The sequence below is a fragment of the Anarhichas minor genome, unplaced genomic scaffold, assembly GCF_050575085.1.
Source record: "Anarhichas minor isolate MPS153535 unplaced genomic scaffold, ASM5057508v1 ptg000010l, whole genome shotgun sequence".
In the NCBI taxonomy this organism is placed as follows: domain Eukaryota; kingdom Metazoa; phylum Chordata; class Actinopteri; order Perciformes; family Anarhichadidae; genus Anarhichas; species Anarhichas minor.
Window position 1 is genome coordinate 4,311,645 of NW_027466456.1, and position 22,248 is coordinate 4,333,892.

The 22,248-nt window shown below is 44.6% G+C and overlaps 1 protein-coding gene across 1 annotated transcript; it reads left to right on the forward strand.

Moving 5' to 3' along the window:
- Positions 1–282: 282 nt before the first annotated feature.
- Positions 283–16,992, forward strand: onecut3a (one cut homeobox 3a). The gene is made up of 2 exons (XM_076088570.1): positions 283–1,339; positions 16,700–16,992. The coding sequence occupies exons 1-2, from the start codon at positions 283–285 to the stop codon at positions 16,990–16,992; spliced, it is 1,350 nt and encodes a 449-aa protein (XP_075944685.1).
- Positions 16,993–22,248: the final 5,256 nt, after the last annotated feature.

The following is a 22,248-nucleotide window of genomic DNA, read 5'->3' on the forward strand; positions in this document are numbered from 1 at the left end:
AGGTGCTCTACAGCGAAAGAAATCCAGGCAGGCGCAGACACCTTCACGCACTGAAGCAGAGGTTTTTTGCGGCGCAGTTTGTGTGGCGGCCGGGACCCGATCTTTTAAAACCATGCTGGATTGACTGCAGAGAGGCAACTACAATCAATGGCTTGGCTTTGAGATCGTTCAAAATTTATTGGAAAGAAGTGTGAGATAGAGCGACGGTGAGAGAGGGGGAGAAGCGAGGGGAGAGAGCGCGAGAGAGTGGCGAGAGGGGTGGAAATAAAGATCCTTTCAACGATGGAGCTTACAATGGAAAACATTGGAAATCTGCACGGCATGCCTCACTCCCATCAAACGAACGACTTAATGAACTCCCCGCACGCGCGCCAGTCGTCGGCGTCGCATCGGAACTTGGTGTCGCACGGACGGTCAGCCATGGTCTCCAGCATGGCCTCGATACTGGAGGGAGCAGGGGACTACCGCACGGACCACGCTTTATCTGGCCCCCTGCATCCGGCAATGACCATGTCGTGCGACTCCGGGATGAGCCTGAGCAGCACCTACACCACGCTGACGCCGCTGCAGCACCTGCCCCCCATATCCACCGTCTCGGAGAAATATCACCATCCACACCCGCACGCTCACGCTCACGCCCACGCTCACCATCATCCAGCGCACCAGCGACTCGCGGCCGGGAACGTCAGCGGCAGCTTCACCCTGATGAGGGACGACCGGAGCCTCGCCTCCATGAGTAACCTCTACGGCCACTACCCCAAAGACATGTCCGGCATGGGGCAGTCTCTGTCCCCGCTGTCCAACGGTCTCGGGTCTTTGCACAGCTCCCAGCAGACTCTCAGCGCCTACGGTCCTGGAGCTCACCTCTCCAATGACAAGATGATCTCCTCGGGGGGCTTCGAGTCCCACGCAGCCATGCTGTCCCGGGGCGAGGAGCACCTGGCCCGGGGTCTCGGGGGCCACGGGGCCGGGCTCATGACATCCTTGAACGGCTTACACCATCACAGCCATCCGCACTCTCAGGCAAACGGGTCCATGCTGTCAGATCGGGACAGGCAGACGGTGGTGGGAGGAGGGCAGGGAGGTGGGTCAGGGCAGGTGGAGGAGATAAACACCAAGGAGGTGGCACAGCGAATAACGGCAGAGCTCAAGCGCTACAGCATCCCCCAGGCCATCTTTGCTCAGAGGATCTTGTGCCGGTCCCAGGGAACTCTGTCTGACCTGCTGCGGAACCCTAAACCGTGGAGTAAACTCAAGTCTGGCCGGGAGACGTTCAGGAGGATGTGGAAGTGGCTCCAGGAGCCCGAGTTCCAGCGGATGTCGGCGCTCAGGCTTGCAGGTGAGTGAGGAGACAGCTCCCAACCTGAGTGATGTGGAGGGATCAATTAGAAGTCAATGTGGCGAGACTGTCAATAGCTGCTCAAACAGACATTACTAGAAGTTATTAGTCGATTGTATCGAGTACAACTTCATCATGACAGTTGGGGTGTTAAATGTTGGGGGAAATCTATATTTTGATTGATGCTACAATCCATGATAGTATAAACAGACGCTGTGCAACACTGGAGGTGATATAAACAAAAGGGAGGACGCATCTCTCAAAAGGTGCAAACGCAGTCTACACAGATGTGTTTGTTCTTACGCACACATGCGGTTTTACGCACGAGTACAGCATGGAGGTATACATCTCTCTCACGCTGTCTCACTCGCTTTCTCTGTCTCTCTCTCTCTCTCTCTCTCTCTCTCTCTCTCTCACACACACACACGCACACACAAACAAAAACGCTCACGGAAAGAAGCCAAACAAAATAAATCAAAGCAGGATGTGATCAAAAATGATTACATCTTCTAGCTGGTACTTAAAGCTAACATACACGGAGAGATCACTGCAACGCAAATACTCCGTTTTACTTTGCACTCATTCGTATCAAACAAACTTGATGTGGTAATCTGGCACTCCCCCTGTCAAATAAGCGCTTCTTCGCAAACAAGGATCGTCTGAGGCCTGGCCAAAGAGTCGGGGGAGCATGACCTCCTATGGATCAATATTTCAGGTCCAGGCGTCCCCTTTCAGAGCAGCACACTGATAAATGATCGATTTGGATCTGAAAGACAGAGACACAAACAGATGCGTCTTTCTCTGGCTTGTGTTGTCTCCTCGGCACTCTGGGGGTATCTCGTCTCCAAAGTTGGTTCAAGGCCTGTTTAGCGACTCTGACACGAAGAAATTGGAATGATTGTGCTTTGTGAGATTATATGTGTGGGCTGAGCTCATAGATTGCAAAGAGGTCTGGACATCCCTTATGTTCAGCAAGAAACAAATTGTGACACAATCGCTGTTTCTGCACTGTCTTTCTGAATGGTTCATGTCTTCCATCCATCGTTTAGAGTTTTATTGCGCAAAGATTATCACACTAAAAGCTACCCTCCTTAAACCCTTTAACATTTAGCACCTGATTAACAGGACGTAAATGAAAACGAGAGACGTCGCAGTGGAGTTAAAACAGATGTGAGTGAGAGGTCCCCTCTCATTGATGTTTGTGTAAAGGCCCCGTTTAGACGTGCCGCGCTTCCAAACGTCAATCAGCTCTTCTGTGTCGTATTTCAGCCAACCAGTTCAATTAAGCAGATATAGTGGCATATTTTAGTTCCAGTCAATGCCCTATTGAAAAGCACTTAATGGCATGTAAATTGTTCCTTTGCGCATTTAGTGGGGTTCTGGTAAATAAAGATTTAAACACTCCACAATTGTCTCTTTAAGTGCCACTGCTGTTAAAGCTAATTGGGCTGTGGGGTTTTATATCTTCCACACCCGGCGTCAGGATAAACCCCCCCAATTCAATTGACATGTTGGAGTGGCACAGTCCTGCGAGTGCACACCTACTGCATATTATAATGTGGTCAGGCCCAGGGCCGCCTAAGGCGTGTGTGTACGTGCGTGCGTATTTGGTTGTAGAATGTAAATTAGGGCTACACGCGATATATGGTATTTATTCTATTGTAAAATACATTTTATTATGTATCCACTCACGTTATGTTTTCCGCTTCGTAACAGCAGATTTTTGTGCGCCTTTTGTGCATTAACCTGCACAAAAGGTCTCAGATAAAAATCTAGTTGGGCAAAATGACAAATGACTTGTATGCAAATGGACCGAGCAACATTTTACTTATTGCATTTAAAATCACCATTATCCTCGGTGCAGCATGTGGGCTGGGAGTGGGAGTTGGGGGGGGGGGGGGGGGGGGGGGTTGTGATGCTGAAAGTGAGGCTGGGCCATACTCGCTCGGCCACATCAATCAATAAATTCAAATTACTATTCCAAATTCATCACAGTCACACAAATCAATGCAGCTGCCCTGCTTAGCTAATGTGAAAATGCCAGTGTCTGCACACACACACACACACACACACACACACACATGACAATCCACCCCTGAAACGAAAAGCAGAGCAAAGATGGGCCTGGTTGGGTGGGTGGGTGGGTGGGGGGGGGGGGGGGGGGGAATGTGTGCCCTTCACGCTCAACATCTCCTAATGCAACGAGGGCAAAGACCCACAGGCGTCCCATTGTGTTCTTCCCATGCAGACTCATGGCACCCGGGCAAGCGTTAACCTTTGGATGTCTCTTATTCTCGGAGCATCTTAAAGCGCATGCATCAGTTCACTATACTGTACAAATAAATAGGCGACTTCATTGTAAAGCTGCACAAATAAGAAAGACGTGGGCAAAGCGAGGTTGGGGAGGCATTTAAAGATCGCATTAACGATGAAAACAATTCGTCTTTGCATCTGTGTTGAATTCCACACTCCATCTCAATGTATTTGGTCGGGTCAATACGGCCCTGATCGATAAGGATAGCCAGTGCATCTATCAATTATCCCGCCTCAGCACTCTCTCCCATTGGTCTCTCCCCCGGAGCAGAGGAGTGGGGGAGCCGGAAAAGTGGGGGAAGAGGACAGCTGTTGAAAAAATAAAAATGCAATTGCACACCTTTTTCTTTGCTGTAATCATGTTCCGTTTGTTGTGTGTAATGCACTCACTAATTTGTCCTGTGGGCCTTTGAGTTACATGGTATAATATTCTATAATATATTATAATATAATATAGTATTCACGCCTAAGACAAATGCTGCGGACCAAAGAAAGTATGCAATTATAGCACCAAACCTCCGGTATTTCCCCACGAAATGGTGCGTCCTATTTCTCATTTTGGTGCATGCCAGGGTCCCCTCTCCCTAAAAAAAAGCGCAGTTGGTTTATTACCATTTGAATGGCCGGAGCACGTGCCAGAGTGTGCAGGTCAAGACCCAAGGGCCACGGATGAAAAACATTGTTGAGGGTGGGAGGCCTCTTTTCATGTTTCAATGGACTACACGCAGTTTACTCGAGCCTAATCCTGAAGCAATCCCCCCGCCCCCCCCCACCCTACACAGACACACTGCGCCCTATCCCCTCCGCGCGTGCATCTCTGCAATGCCTATGCTCCTTGGTAAATATATTTTTATTGAGTTGACCAGTAAACCTTCCTTACATGCTATGTCCTTTAAGCTGGGGTTGATGGTTTGAGAGGGCTTTAATTATTGCTTTTCTGCTAATTAAATATGGTGCATGGTACCTAAATGAGGCTATAAACTGTTATATTTTTTATTTCCCTCTACAAATCATTAGGTATGAGGGAGTTTATTCCTGCAGGTCAGTTTTCTCAGTTTAACGGTTTGAGGGCGCTGTCCAGAGTGCTGAAATGTGCTGCCCCATCCATCCACACTGAACTGCGGGGATCTCCTCTCTGTTTTGAGGACCGTTCAAGGTGGTGAACTGGAGTTGTACCGATACATAGCTAATAGCATTCTTGTAGGCCCTAAACACCATTATTTCATCCAACAGCTTCCACCCATCGATCAATATTACAATCCACAATCGCGTCAATCACACCACCCCGCACCCATACTTTCCAGTCCACGAAGCCATTTCATTTAAATCACATCTTCTTCATTTTGTTGTTGTTTCTGAAAACAAACTGGAGGGTCGTCCTTATTTTGGGATGCTCACCAAAAATATCCAAGAGCCACAAAAAATAATCTTCTTTTTGGTCATTTAAGACGGGATAATAGGTTTAATTGGGTATAGGGCAACACGATGTGATTGATGCGGGTTAATCTAAAACATTTTCTTTTTTCATGAAGAGATGGCTTGATGTTAGCCCGCGAAATGATCGATTGGTACTTTAATAATTGATGTGTGAGGGGAAGATAGGGGTGGGGGGGGTAAACAGTGCAGCTGCGGTTTTAGAGCCTCGTTGTTCGTTAAGCACAGCAACGTGTGCTGCAAGTACCGAGACACGCATGTACAAGCATCGCCTTTGAAATCCTGCGGTGGGAGAGCAACAGTCATTTTCTTGAGGTTATACCTCGAGGCTGTTCTGTTTAAATCCCGGGATCAGCGGGGCTCAAACCAGATGAAATGACATCTCACGCCTTTGCATCATTATTGGATGAGGAGGCTGGTTGTATTTGGTGGAGGGGGTCGATTCCTACAACTTTAAATTAGCATGAATCTTCATGTAGGCTGATATGAATATTCATAATTGGATCCATCGTGTGGGAAGTTATCATATATGAATGGGGGGAAAACTCCTACACATGCACCCTTGATTCCGTTTAGAAGACTGCATCTACAAGACTGCAGCTTCATATTCTTATCCACGAATACCACGAGGACAATATCATAGCACGAGCTTCAGCCTGTGTACGTGTAGTGTCGCCTCCCCCGTTTCTTCTCTCCTGTGTGTATGTGATCGGGGTGTAGAGTGCGTCTGCGCCACATTGTTAAGGCCGATCTGGCGAGCCCTGAATCTGTATCGATTTCCATTCCCCCGGCCTCTGCTTTCCATCTCTGGAGCTGCGCCATGCACCCCCCCCCCCCCCTCTCCAACATGCAACACCATTTCTCCCATTAACGGCTCACCCTTCATAAACACGCAGCAGCAGAACGATTAATAAACGCATGCTCTTGCGCCGACTGACTTTAAAATCCTGAGAGGTTTAGTAGCCCCTCTCAGGTTCTGCGATAGAGAGACGGATTAGCAGCACCAGGCGACTTTAAAGTTCACAGTCGCGTGACCTCCTACCGCTCATTATACATCCCACCCACACGGTTCTGACCGAGTCTACCGTAGTATTCAAAATAATGTAATTTTAAAATAAATCAGATTAGCGACAGAGGCAGGAGTCTGCACCATCTCCCATATCTTCATTCGTTTCTCTTTTTAGCCACACACACGCGCACACTGTTCCAATTCACACGGGGAGGGGGGGGGGGGGGGGGGGGGCGTGCCTGGCAATTATAAATGCAGTAGAGGTCTGGACTCTGTACAGTCTCGAATACCGTCTCTTCTATTTCAGATGATCAATTCCTACGCTACTCCGTCGCCCCCTCGCCAAACCGGATCGATAGGAGAGAATGACCTTTAAATCAAATTGCTGGCAGAGTCGACTGAACGCACGCGGCTAGCATCAAAGGGTTAATGGCACCGCGCGCACCCCTCCTTCCCAGGCAAAAAAAACCACACAAAACAAACACAAAGGGCCCAAAACCTTAGGTAATCATAATTAAATATCCTTATTCCTCCATGCGCTCTGGAGTCGAGCACGGTGTGGGTCTGCGCGTGAACATGCCTGATGAAGAAACAAATCACACGGTGGCTTTTTGACCCGCCACAATCTGAAGCGGCGGTTCCAAAGAGCAGACTGTTGAGCAATTAAAATGTTGACCAGAGCACATTGTGTCGATGGAGCATCAGCGCACTATTATGTAACGCGGGGATACCCCCCCCCCCCCCCCTCCCAAAAAAACAGGGTCTGCTCCGTGCTCCTGAACACATGCACTGTCTTTCATGCAACGAATAATTTGTCACGTTTTTGTCATGTCATTTAACGTATTTTATCCAAACACCAGCCTCCTCAGATTGTATTCTCACTGAGCAAACATTTAGGTGTGATTGTGTGCTTTTTGGGTTAGGTTTGTTTTTTGCTGATGTAACGTGTCAGATGTCGCTGCTCCCACAGAGTGAGGAGTTTAATACTTTGGGAAATAAGTAACGGATTACTTTTTTTGGAAGCGTGGTTGTAAATCTGTGTCCAGCGCGCGTCGAAGCAGGGGTGGTGTCCGAAGACTGGCTGCTTATCTGACGCGCTAACAGGCCATCGGTTATTAAAGGCCCCATAATGGCTTGTTTAATGCGCAGTTTAAGAACACAAGGCAAGGACATTGTCCGCGCGATTAAAGGGAAGTGAAGTCACATATCCAAGTTAAGACTGTTCGGGTTCTTAAACAGCAAGAAGTCAGTTAATCTCCTATTAGGTGTTAAAATATATACTCACACTGAGAGAAAGATGTCTGTGCGGAGGCAGATGATTCCACTTATTTCTTACAATGATTGATATGGTTTTATTTTGAAAAAACCCAAGTGTCACTATTTTGGGGCGAAAGGGGAGAATATAAATTATATAAAATCTTGCTAATTTGTTTCACTCGTTGATTTTTTAAAAAGCCAATACGTGATTAAATGAGGTGTTATAATTGACAAGTGTTTCAGTCTGTAAAGTATATTAGACGTTTAGTCTCGTTTTGGTTTTAATGATTCATCTCTCTCTCAGTCATGTAAAAAAAAAAAAAAAAAACAGCATGTGAAGACAGCAATGTTCAAATTCTCCTGATGACAAGTCGTGTCTCCAGCTCTCCGGGCCTTTTTGAAACGAGAGCCTGCAGATGGTTTGTACGGAACCTCTGTAAGTCTTCCTGCAGGGTCGATCTCAACAAAACCGCAAACACACACACGCACAAACACACTCACACAGCTTATCGTACCCACAGATGCAACCCGAAACTCCGGTTGGGCAACCCCACACAGATCAACAAAGGAACAAAACGACTGTGAAATCAATTGATGAATGAATCGATGCAGCGCATATAGCCTTTATATTTCATGTTATTAAATAGCCTGTAAGGAAGAGGCTGCGGGTTATTCTGAAATTAATAATTTGTTGCTTTACTGAGCCGATATGAAAACGCTGACTGTTGTTTCTTCTGTTAGTTACTCAGGTTTTCTGCAGAGTGTGTGTGTGTGTGTGTGTGTGTGTGTGTGTAAGTTGATTGCAACATTGGACTTTTGACAGACAAAATGAACATTTATTACAAAAAAATATACTGCAGTCTTAATAATGTGAAAATATAAAATGACAAAATTATAATTATTTACATTCTTATTTTTTATCCTATTTTATTTTATTATTTACCACATTTGAATTAGTGGTCACACAGAATTAATTGTTCAAATTATTTGCCCTGAAATACATAAATAAATGCTGAGGAATAAATACACATTTTAACAATTTGTTTAGCTAAAAGCGACAAAAGAAGCATCGAGAAAATAAAGCCTATAATAACCCCTCATATAAAATAAACCCCACAGAGACAAACGTGATACAGAATAATAAAACCACTTCATTTACTTTAATCTAATATACTTTGTTTAGCATTGTGAGAAAATAGACCATACGAATGCAATTACTTCGCTGCAATAAGGGTGTAGACATATTTCTGTTGACTCTCTTCCCATGATTGAGTGAGAACTGTATTGAATTGAATCTGGAGAATTCCTGCCTATTGAAAATCTGTCTCGTCTCTCCGTGGAGAGTAAACAGTATCATCTGACTGCAGATCAGTTCGCAGATTCTCCTGCGACAAATAAGAAATTAACAGCGAAGTGGCAGCTGACATTTGAAGAATATGAAGACATTTCGATAAATCATGTGATGTAACTCTGCTCAAATCTGCACCCTTTGTGTCTCCGGCTATAGTCCCGTTAATACTAAGTTGGTGTTAAAATATAATATATATTAGTTCAAGTTCACTCTTAATTTTCGTCCTCACATCTGTTTTCTTTGTGTTTCACCATAAACGAGCCTCTGACACGTTTAGGCAGCTTTTTTTTTTAAAGTGTGTAAACTCTTCAGCAAATTAAAAAAAGGAGCTTAAAGGGAGTTTGAGTTCTGGCACACATGGTGGTTTCACATGAACCCCCCCAGACGTGCGGGTATATTGACCGGCCACATCCTCTCACCCCACACCACATCACCCAAAAGAGACCCCACAGAGGCGTGCATTTCTTTAAATGTTAATGACTTGGAATTAAATAATTAAAGCAGTTAAATAGTTTATTTATGAAATTCTTTTCAACTAACACCTTTGTGAGCATCAAAGCTCTTTTTATTTGTATAAGCACTGGTCCAGGATTTCGGGCACACTCACCACATTTCAGTCAACCAGGAGAATAACTCGTCTGAATCCCTCAAAGTAAAGAATGTCCTAATAAATTCATAACCGACATAAAAACCACACCTGTTGTTTGTGGGAAATGAAACCTGTCTCGTCTACAACAAAATAAAGCATCATGATCATTACTATCACGCATAACTAGTCAAAGCAGTTATGAATGAAATCAATGATAAACGCAGAAAGGAGTATTGCTCCAACAATGGAGCCACTCATACAAATAAATGCGGACCAAGGCTGCTATTAAACTCGCAAAAAATAATTATAATAATAATGCAGGTTCAAATGTAGTCCTAAGTTTTCTCTCAATCATGCGCCTGAATGGCTGAGCGCATTTAATTATCTAAAAACTCATAAGGAGCGTGATCATCGCAGGCGGCAGCCTTTACTGATTATTGAGTTTTTTTTTCCAAGCACTGTGTAATTTCTTAGGTTTACCACTGGGTTGCTAATAACACGTTGGTGTGAAAACAGAGCTGAATAAAATGATATTTCTCAGGTGCATTTTGTGCATCTCCAACAGACAGAAAACACTGTTTGATGTATTTTGAATTAAAAATATAAAGTGCATACAGTGCTGTGATAGATGACAGAGCCAATGAAGGGAAAATGATGCAGGAGACTTAGACCGAGGGGCGAAGGTGTAACTGAGTTCAGGTTGAGTGTTATTGAAGAGCTGCAGAAGAAATGCCTCGCAGCCGAGTCGCTGGAGAACGCAAACAAACAAATTGTGTCGCTTTATCAGTATATTAACACCAATTCTCACTCATTACATTAAGGGGTATCGAGCTTGGAAGTGTTTCGGCCTGGCGATAGAGAGAGAGACAGGGTAAGGTGGGGTGGGGGTGGGGGGGGGGGGCTTGGCATTGCCCTGGAGCGCAGCATGAAATAAATGCCACAGTATCCAGAGAGGGGCCGTGCGCATATACATCAATCTTTAAGGCAACAGCGCATGCGAAACAGCAGAGACGTTACTTAATAAATAGACTGAAGCCTAAACATCAAACTGCCCAATCATGCTTCTTACAATGCAGAGAGGAGAGCAAACTGTTCCTGCATAGGTTGTTAGTGCCAACAATAAACGGGCTGCAGTGTGTGTGTGTGTGTGTGTGTGTGTGTGTGTGTAAACGCGCCGATCCGTAACCGGTAAACATGTTTATTGGTAAATTAATTAAATGACCTCGTGTGCTTTACAGGGCAGCGAGACTGGAGGTTTTGAAACGGAGGAGAATATAAATATATATTTAGATGCAAATGTGTAATCATGGTTTCATAAAACACTGTGGGCGTAATATTAAGGCCGTTAGACTTTCTCATAATGAGCAGGAAGGGCAGGGGTGATCAATACACGATTAATGCTCGAGATGGACTCACATCTGCAGGGACGGGGGAGGCCCGAGACAGCTGTGAACACGCGGTAAACACAGGCAGAACAGGTGATGATCATTTACTCATCTTCCTCTCCAACCCACCTCCGAGTTGTTGTTTTGTAGACCGCAAAGAGAGCTGGATCATCATGCTTCCTTCCTTCCTGCCCTGCGTGTTTTTCGCGTCTCCCCACCCCTTCATAAATCTCCTCTCCGGGCCCACTCTCCCCCTCCACCAACACCTCCTCCCCCTCCCTCCGAGGCATAATTAATTGGACGAACTGAATTTCACACACGAATTATTCACGAATCTATCGATCGATATCGAACACCCAGGGCCTTTCTCTTAACCTCGCTTGGTTTGTCGTGAAGCGAAGAATATTAATGTCATCAGTGGAAGAGGCCCAAGTTATCCCCGTTTTCATCCCGAGCACAGAAGGAGTTAGATGAGAAATCACTCATTAAGGTATTTGATATTAAGAGAAAAGACTCAGGAGGCCCTTGAGGTGACATTCAGGGGGGATGAGAATAATATTATAATAAAATGTAAGACGTGCACTAAAACAAGGAAAGCCAGGATGTCTTTGTTAATCAGTCTTTGTATGTTTGTGGGGAGCCTGAAGGAGGCATTCAAAGTAGGTCAGCTGCAGTCCACAGACTTACAGAGAGAAATATAAATCACATTTCTCTCTGCCCGCGTGTCGCAGCGGGGTGCGCGCCTCAGAAAACACTCAACACCAGAGCAGGATTTCTGCCCTTGTCCGGTTGCTCTTTGTGCATGAGTTTATACGTCCGTCTCTCTGCTCGGTGCCTACTGTAGCTCTAAAAGCTGCAATGATCGATCCCCCCCCCTCTCTTTTCTAACGCCGAGCTTGGTTCAGTAATCAGGGCCCCCTTCCTCACCGATCGATCGATATTGATCGCTAAATCCAGCGCCTGTAGCAAAGGCAGCGCACCACGGCGCCCCGTGCAGCCGGGGCCACGGTGAGAGCGACACCTGCCGACAGGAGCGGCACAAAGCACGCGGTCGATGAGGTGGCAGGACGTGACTCGCTGGCGGAGGGATGTGGAGAGAGAAACGGCGACTGTCTGAGCTTGTTGTGGAGGCAAATTAAGAGAGAGGTGCCCCCCCCCCCCCCCCCCCCCCAACCCCCCATGGCTCAGTTATTATTGCACACAAAAAAGAGCTGCTTTTTGTGTCTTTAATCTGAACCTTTTGGGGATTTAAAGAGAATGAAGTCCTAACAATTGTAATTAAAAATGCTGACCAGCAGTTTGTTTCCAAAGCATTTACCCCACAGATTTGTTGGCTTCTGAAAAACAATCCATAAATAGATTTTTGGGAAGAATCCCCTTTCTGTTACTAGATAGATCCATGCTGGTTCTACTGCCTGGAAACAGTGACACTGAGACTATTCATGAGGAGTTAAATGTTCTCTACTGAGATGAAAGTAGATAAAATAAGCAAAGGAAGCCAAAATGTTATGATGCATCTTTGATCCGATTTCATGACATGAAAAATAGTGCATTTATTTTGTTAAAATAGGATAAACATATCCAAAAGCAAACACTTTACATTTTCAGGTGCAGCCATTAGTGTGTGTTGCGATATGACGATAACAGTGATGTTTAAACATGAAATGGTGATATCATGTTAATAAGACACATATGATGATATTGTGTAAATAATCCTGCACCTCTTATATAATTTAAATAATATATATATAATGGTTGCAGACTCTCTTCGCCTCCCTACATTTGTGTTTTGTGTGCAATTTACTGTAAAAAAGAGGGAAAATGCACAATAAACAAAATCACAGACAAATTTAAATGATACCATCATAATTTTATTTTTATTTTCTACAGATATTGCGATAATATCGTGATCATGAATTATTTTTTTCTCCCACAATAATCATGCAGTGAAAATTTGATATTGTGACAGCCTTTGTGTGTGTGTGTGTGTGTGTGTGTGTGTGCGCGTGTTATCATATGCATACCAAGGTCGCACATCTGGACGACTCACAGGAGAAAAAGGTCACGCACTGGAGGGAAGTGAAGGTATCCTGGTCAACTGGAAGCTGCACACGAAAATAAATGGAACGTCAGTGCGGACTGAAATATTGAGATAGCAATAAATCTATATTGACAATAATATTAACTGCATTGCTGCCGAGGAAGTCGTTCGAAAAGCAAAGTCCAATATAAAAAATGCTGTTGCGTCAGTTACTGTACACTAACGCACATCTGTAATCAAGTTGTATTTAATACTACATATAATTATACAAGTTGAAAATGTTAGAGAAGTAAAAAAAAAAAAAAAAGCTGTCCACAAAACCAAAGAAAACCCTTAAAATTGTGTTTTGTATTTTCACCTTTTGTTCAGTGGGGTGGAAGTCTGGTGACTGTGGAGGCAAAGCAGTGCACGTCAGCACTACCTGCTGCTCCTCCCCGGTCTTCAAACAGACTTCACTGCATGTTTGGGCTCATTGTCCTGCTGGGAAACGAATCCTCTTCCACACAAGTCAAAGCCAGAGGGGATGGCAGGTCTTTGCCGAGCAGAAGCAGTAGCTACTCCTCGGTCAGTGGGGAGCTTACGCAGTACAAGTCCCTACATGTGTGGAAGAAGCAGAGCATCCTCACGTGTGGGCAGTTGTAGTTGAAGAAAAATGGTTTGAAAGCTAAAATTCTCTCCATCGAGGCTGCACATTCACAACCACCGTGTGACTAGTTTCACTAACTAAAGCATGTGTTTGCTGCTCAGCTGTTTTTTTGTTTCTTGGATGTAGATATTCTGTTTTTGTAAAGACATCAGCTTAATACATTAGTCCCCAGTTCCAGCTGGAGTGCGTATTCGTTGTTGCGTTGGAATTCATCATAAATGTTCAGCTTCACTGCAGGTTGGTGCTGGGATGGATTTTCCTCCCTGTGGAAAATCATTTGGTGACACTTTTTTATGACTCCCATGTCTATAATGCATTCTACACATAAATAATTAACTGCTTGCAGCACTGTATAATTATGGGGACAAGCACTCATAAATGTCCATCTTGCTTTATAACAATAACAGTAACATATAAAGCATTTCATTAAAGATTTATAATCTCAAGTGTCACAATACTTCATAATTGCAGGTCTGTCAGGCAATGCTCATAGTGTATTATAATTCCCATAGTTGTAATACATAATTTTCTTAAATAATGCATCGTAATCCCTGTTATAATGTGATTATAACTAAGTGGTCATTGTTCGCTTCAAGAAAGGTAAAATATCATTACATCTATTTAATAAGAACACACAAAACATAAATTATATTTTACTTCACTTCGAGCAAATAAGGACCACTTAGCGTGAGTTATGATCACATTATAATGAATTATAAACTTGATTATGATGCTTTATAAAAAGACGATAATGTATTATAAGACGTACAATATACTATTATAATTATGACGTATTATGACATTATAAGTGATGATTATCGTTATAAAGTATTATAGATATTTATGATGCTTACAACTACAATTATACAGTGCTATGAGCAGATTACAACACATGTTTATTATGCATTATTTATTATGGTTTATAAGTAGTTAGACAATCAAAACAATTCACAATAATTATTCGAGGACCATACATGCAAGAAGACTTGCATGTAGAAGGGATCTATGGGGAAAAAAAGTAAAATTGTTTTACAAGCTTTTCTCAAAAGGTGGATGTCTATCAGCCACAATTGATGTATGCTTGAATAATATGACCCGACTGAACTGATGAATCAATTTTCTAATAAATCCATCACATCGGTCGGCTTGCCAAAGTTTCCCCCTGTAAATGCTGGATAATATTTTGCTTGGCATGTGGCTGTGGGTTCGTGTCACTTTGAAGACATCACGCATGTTCATGTTATAAGTGCTAGTCATTGCATTTAGAGCATCTTTGTAAGAGAAAAAGATAGATGCAAAGATATACAACTAAAAATTGAAGTGACGCCTCCCTACTTTAATGCTCTGTCCTGTTCGTCTATTATCATCTGACCTACTGAGACTGAACTCACTGAGACAATGTGAATAATTTCAGCACCAAATCCAAATGATTAAACTACATCATCCTCCTCCTGACTATCATCATGACTACAATAAATCAACGATGTATGATGATATACATACTGCACAGCATGGATTTAAATTTTGATGTGGCATACTAGCATGTGTGTGATAAATACAGCTGCGGCGTTGATGTGAAATATGAATATGATGGATGGGCTTGTGTGCAGGTTAGACATCTGTAGTAAACAGATTGGACTGCAATGGCTGATCAATGGGCTCTGTTCCACTGTAATTAGACACACAGCGCCACTGCTTGGCTCCAGCCACTTCAGCATAATCACAACCTCCACACACTCACGCTCCACACACTGTGTGTGTGTGTGTGTGTGTGTGTGTGTGTGTGTGCAAAAGAGAGAGGGCACAGAAAAATTCTGTCCTTAAATGCATCACGACACATACACACAGCGTGAGAGTGAGACATTATTGAAGGCGAGCATGAAAAGTATCGGACAATACCGACGGCAGCAGGTGGAGACCCCACAGGGATGGCATCTTTCTCTCCCTTTCTCTCTCCAATTTGCTTTCGTTTTATTGAGACAGTAGGGAAGCTGAGAGGAACACACAGTCCATTCTGGCAGGATTCGATCCTCGGCCAGCAGGGGAACATGTGGCTGCAGAGGTGGTGCCTTAACCCCCCCCCCCCCCACACACACACACACACACCTCCTCCTACATCATCTCTGGGCGCCGTTTTTTTCTGTTTTACCCTGCACCTGTCTGCTGTTTTCCACCCGTCTCCTACGAATACTTCGAGTTACAACACACTTACCCACAATACAGCACTCTATTAACTATTAATTTCTGTGTTTGCTACCCCCCCTCCCCCCCTCCTCCTCCCAAACGTAGAAGAGTACACTCGGTGTGTTTTCTTTTGAAAATTGCTCTGTGCATGGGAAGGGGCTCATAGCAGCCGTTGCATGCACCTCTCGAGTGTTTCTGTTTGGGGAGGTGGGGGGTGGTTGGGTGGGTTATAAATACCCTCTCAGAGCTCAATAGAGTGGGCTCCAGTGGGCTCTGTTTGAAGTAGCAGACTGTAGACCTGCTGGGGGGAGATTCTGACCTCAGTCCCTACAGAGAACCCCCCAATTCCTACAGCAAAGTCGGTCAATATCTTTCTTTCTCCTTCACTCGCCGCCCCTCCCTCCTCTTCTCAGCTCCTCTCTTTCGGCTCACACACACACACACACACACACACACACACACACACACACACACACACACACACACACACACACACACACACACACACACACACACACACACACACACACACACACACACACACACACACACACACTTTGTCTTACTCCTTCACCTTTTCTGTTCTTTTCTCTCCAAACCTTTTCTTTCCCTGCGTCTGCCCCTCTATCTCTCATTTCCACACACCTACACACACACAAAAACACATAATGCTTACTTTTGTGCAACAGTCACTCAGTCCCCCATTGCGACTCAAACTGCATTAATATTGAATCAAACGGCAGTGTCTCCAGCTAGCAGGCAACAGCCAGTCTCACCACCCACCCCCCTCCTCCTCCTCCTCCTCCTCCTCACCCCATCTTTCTCTCACCGCAGGCTGGCTCCCTGTCTGCACTCTGCAGGATGGAAGGAATATTCCCACTGGGCAGGAGGCATGGATTAGCTTTAAATCAACTTTAATATGGCAATAGAGATGGAGCTGTAGAATCTCTGCTGGTGTATAAAGTAGTTTTTATGTGTTTAAGTATTGGCTAATGGTACATTTAGTTACTTTACTTCCCTCCACCTTCTGTCTTTGCCATCTAATCAGGAAAAGAATCACTTTTGTATATTTACCTTGCTTTGTGTTCTCTTTCCCCTCTTTGCCTCCCACTCTCATCCCCATCCCTCCCACCGCTGCCATCCACACCAAGCCTGCAAGCGCAAAGAACAGGAGCAACACAAGGACCGCAACACGGCGCCAAAGAAACAGCGTCTGGTCTTCACAGACCTGCAGCGCCGCACTCTCATCGCCATCTTCAAGGAGAACAAGCGTCCATCCAAGGAAATGCAGATCACCATCTCCCAGCAGCTCGGCCTGGAGCTCAGCACCGTCAGCAACTTCTTTATGAACGCGCGGCGCCGCTGCGTGGACCGCTGGCACGACGACCACGGCGCCAGCCCCGGGCAGCCGGGCACATCCGCCACCACCTTCTCCAAGGCCTGAGAGGAGGAGAGGACCTTCAGGGGGTCGGGGAACCAGGTTGGAAGAACGGGCAACATGGAAAATTGGCTGTGAAACCTGTCTATAACAACCCCACCTGGCCTGGACCATCTGACTGCGTCCTCTGCCCAAAAGAATCCTTTGTGCCATGCAATCATCTCTTTTGTCAGTCAGAATTTCAAGCTCTCACCTGAAACAAGCATAATCTAAAAGGTGAATCGTGAAGTCAGGTCCACTCTGCATTACTCACATAAGGACAATCATTGATTCTGTCTTTTTTGAAAGAAAATCATTTTTATGGCATCTGACAAAAGTAAAGAGACACCAAAGATTTCGATGTTTTTGTTGGACGGGCATCGAGACACATTTGCCGGCCTCCTTCACCAACCCAAGTAGCCACAGACTCTGCTTTTTCTTCCAACTCACCTCCTTTATGTCTGCCTCTTTAGTCCCTCTCTCATCCCCTCCATGCCGGCACACGGAAGCAACAAGGGCGAAAGAACGGCAATAAATCTGACAACAGAACAGCACATAGCCTTATTATCCAAGCCCCATCCTGCACACACAAGGCCGTCATAAAGAAAACAACGCAGCCTTGAAAAAAACCAACATGGCTTTCCAATTCACCGCCTCTACACCCCCCCTTCCTCCCGTAGTCTCCTTCATTCCTTGGCCAAAGGTATTCCCTGATGGCCAGCCATTTCAGAGAGCAGCTCAGCCCGATCATACGGCAAACTAATGAATTGAAAAATGAATCGATGCAGACAGAGAGAGCGGGGCCTTGACCCCTCCTGAAGGTGAAACTCAAGACGCTCGGCAGGAGATACTTAGGTCTTCCAGGCCCAGGTCTATATATTTTTGCACAGATGTTGGAGGCCTGTAGGGAGACATGTCATTGTTACTCTCTGCCTGAGCCTAGAGTCTGTGTTTCTCTGACCAACAGGAGAGGCGGGCGAGATGTCTGGGCATGCTCTTTGTTCTGCTGGGAGCTTTTCCTCTGATCAATAACCGAGAACCAAGCGACAACAACACGTTCGGGCATCCAGCCAACTACATTACAGCTGCATATGAAAAGCAGAATGTAAGAGGAGCACACGGAACCCACTGGAGATGGGGACACAAAGGCCTCATAACAGCAGCAGCAGCACAGCTCCCCCTCCAAAGCCCTGGCAGAGCAACAGTGCCCCCTGCTGTCGATAGCAGAGACCTGTATCCAGCGGAGCAATGGGGGCTCAGAGCGGAGGAAAGGAGCCACTAGATGCTGAGGAGAAGTCACGGCACAACACATTCAGGCCCTCGCAGCTCTTTGAAGGCAGATCAATAGCTAACCATTATCCTATTGTTGTTCCTCATCCAACCAGCACTGGTGAAGCCGGAGGAGGGGGGATGGTTAAACTGAATGCTGAAAACGCAAGGATTTAGCAAAGGCAGGGATTTATTTAGCCGATCCAAATCTTCAAGAATCCACAAAATAGAGTGCAGAAATCACACAAAGACGGGATAGAGAAGTACCACAGAGTAAAAAAGTAACAGACAGGCTTAGTGAGACAGACACATTTGAGGTGTACTGGAGGTTTCATTTATATTATTTTGGGAGGCTTCATATTTTGTCAAATCATTCTTCCATCCCATCTGTTTGCAAAAAAAGAAAAAAGAAGCTTTTAACAGATGTAATTCAAACCAAATCTCCTGGTTATTCCCACACAAGGGTTATGAGTAGCTAACCCAAAGCTAACCACCACACTCAGCTGTCAAAATGCTACAATAATTAGTGCCAATGCTTACTGCCTTAATGCGAATCAGAGAATATGGTACTAGGGTTCACACACAGCTACAGTGCGCCCCACTGATGACGGGCGGTGTGTGCCATAGCAACCAACAATCAGCTTTTATCTGAATTAAAATATACTTTTTTAGTAAAAAAATGAAAAAAAAAGAATCAGATTTTAAGGCATACAATAACCAAACCTCAAATGACAAAGATACCACACACACACACACACACACACACACACACACACACACACACACACACACACACACACACACACACACACACACACACACACACACACACAGTATGTGTTACAAATGAAAATGTCTCCAACCCATAACTGGACACATTTTGAAGCAGAAGAAAGATCTCTCATTCTATCTTTGGTTCTCTACCTCCTCTGTCCCTCTAACCCCATTGCCCCCCCCCCCCTCTCTCTTTCTCTCTATATTGATGCGGGTATTTAATTAGTACCATAGACACAAAGTTTCTATTTCTGGTTACTATTGTGCTCTGTTGTGCATAAGTAAGGCACCTTGTTGATAAATCAAAAACAAAAAAAGGAAGGACTTTTTAAAAGGAAAAAAAAAAAAGAAGAGGGATGCAAGGACCGAGGCCAACGAAGGATTTCTTGTTTCGTTTTTTGCATTCTATGTGAATAAAGACTCGGAGGAGACATTTACCGGGAGCAAGAGGAGAAAAAGAAAAACAGGGAGCTGCTGAAGAGACAAATAAACGACGGACGCTCTCTCTCTTTTGGCATTTCATGTCAGAACTGTGGTACCCTCAGCCCCCCTTTAAGCTGAGCCCCCAGAAACCGGGTAAAACGGAGGGGGACAAAACATGACCTCCAAATGTCCTGGCTGATTCGGTGCGTTTTTATCGTAGGGCGGATGGGGGTAACGCTCGGGACTCAATTGTTATCTGTATGGTCTTAAGATGCAACTGTAGCATTTCCAACAATGTAGTCAGATTAGCGGTGCAGATTAGATAAGAGATGGTCATTGTGGATGAGTTGATTGAGAGGTACTGACTAACTTCACGTTGCTGTAAGCAGTGAGTTAACGTCGCCAAAGGATGATGAGCGAAAATCGATTTGTGGTATACAGTTCAGTGAGCATAGGTAAATAGCTAGATTCAGCTCTAGGTATTAGGCTGACAAAATGACATTTGTTTGTAGTGAGAACCAATGTGGCTACCTCACTAAGCTGAGTGGTTTGTGAAACCGCCACTGATACCAAAGATACTGCAGCCTACCGGTCCCAAACTGCCTAGGGGGACACAAACCAAAAAAAAAAAAAAAAAAGCCCCCCCTTTCCCACTCTTTGCCCAAAACTGTACAGACAGACTGATATCTCACACACACACACGCACACACACACACACACACACACACACACACACAGCGCAGTCAGACTGCATCGTGCCACACAGGAGGAGGTGGCTGCCTTGCAGACAGAGTTGAGTGCCTTTTCCCTTCAACCACGGGTGGGACTGCACTGGACACACACACTCACACGCACACACCGCCATGCGGGTGCATGCACATAGCTGCACACCCATTTACAAACATGCACTCACATTCACATAACGCACCCATAATTGGATGGACGGAAAGCGAGGGGGATGGGGGGGGGCAAAGAGAGGGACACAGAGTGGGGGCTGTGTCAGCATTTTCTCCCATATTGACTTTCCATCTTGATACACTAGAATACAAGCACTTTATCATGTAGAAAGTCTATAAAACATTTTCTATACACTATTTATTTGAAACAAAATTATATGTTACTCTTTAATCTGTCAGAGTCTTTGTTACTGTATCGTTGATCTTCTAGTAGCTCAGAGCCTTTACGTTTTCTTTCTTATTTTATCCTCTCCGCCCGGTGTGCTCAGACTCTCGGCCACTTTACCTCTCTCGCAACAGAGATATTTTTGTGTAACAGAGAAAGACGGGGGTAGAAAGGCCGAGGCTCTAGGCGCTCGCGGGGCTGTAGTTGTGACACCTTAACACTTAATGTCTCTCTCTATCTCCACTGCGTGTAAGCACAGAGGCTTCACTAGAGAAGTGTGGAAGACTCACTGACAGGTTATAGACACAAATTCTCTCCTCCCTCCACCTCGTCTGTCCAGTCAACCTCTCCCCCTGGCTAGTGCTAAGACCCGGTAGGCTTGTGTTGACAATTAATTCTGAAATACCTCAAAAACCTTTCATGTAAACTTTATGTAATTTAAAACTGAAAATAATACTGCTAATGATAACAATGATTATGAAACTATGATAGTTAGTTTTGGAACTTGTGACTTGAAGCTTTATACTGTTAAATTCCTTTTATTTGTTTGCTCATTTTTCTCGTATGTTCTCTTGTTTGTTTTTGCTACGGCATGTACTTTACTGTTTTCATAAAGGAAAAGACATTGTGAATGTTTCTGTGAAGGGTTCCGTGAGAAAAGAAGAGACAGAAGCGAAGGCTAGAATCGAGAGAGAGGGGCAGGAGCTGCTCACTTTAGATGTTTAGTTCAAAGCTCTGTCCAAGGCGGGTACATTTAAAGGAAAATAACAAAAACAAAAAAAAGAAATGAATACGATTTGGGCTGAATTCTTTACCAAAGATGTGATGTTAAACCAAAGGAGGAATAACCTTTTACTCATTGTTAGCTTTCTTCTGCCTTTAATTTTGTCTTTTCTCTGAAAAAAAAAACAACCCAATATCACAGTTACTTTTGAAGGTTCCTGGGTGTGTTCAAGTGCTCCTGATGTTCTTAGAATATTAAAGACCAGCACCTCCTATTGAAAAGAAGGTGCGCTTTTTTCTTTTGTGCATGGATATTGTATAACTGTATAGAAACCAACAGGAATGACCTGTGATTTTGTGGGGAGAGGAGGAGGATGGAAAGACGTGGGAGTGGGTGGAGAAGGGGTGGGGGATATTTTGGTATTCAAAACAAAAACAAAAAAAAAAAAGGGTGGGAGGATTTGGGTTTTCGGCGTTGGAGGGGTCCTTGTTTTTAGAATTTCCGTCACTGTTGGATTCACTGGTTGTGTGCATGTGTTGTTGCAACCCTTCCCCTATCCCCCTGTTTCTTTGATGTATATAAATCCAGACAGTAGGGGGCAGTGTGTGCTGGGGGAGGTCAAACTCCTCTCCTCCCAATCAATAGCATTCAATCTTCATTCCTCAGCTTGCGGTCCTCACTCGGGTCCTGAAATGTGTGTCTTGCTTTTCCAAAGACGGGCTGTTTACTTGGAGTTAATCAGAGGGACACACACAGGCCCGAGCGGCCTTGAATATACCTGTATGTCTGTCTACATGCTTTTCTTCAATCCGTGTACGTGTGTTCATTTGTACCTACGTGGAAGACAAAGTGTTTTTTTTTTTTTATGTTCCTTTGCTATGGGTTGCAATATTTGTCATGCGAAAATTTGAAACCATTTCTTACTGACTGACCGACCAACCAACCGCAGTACCATTTGGCAACTGATGATC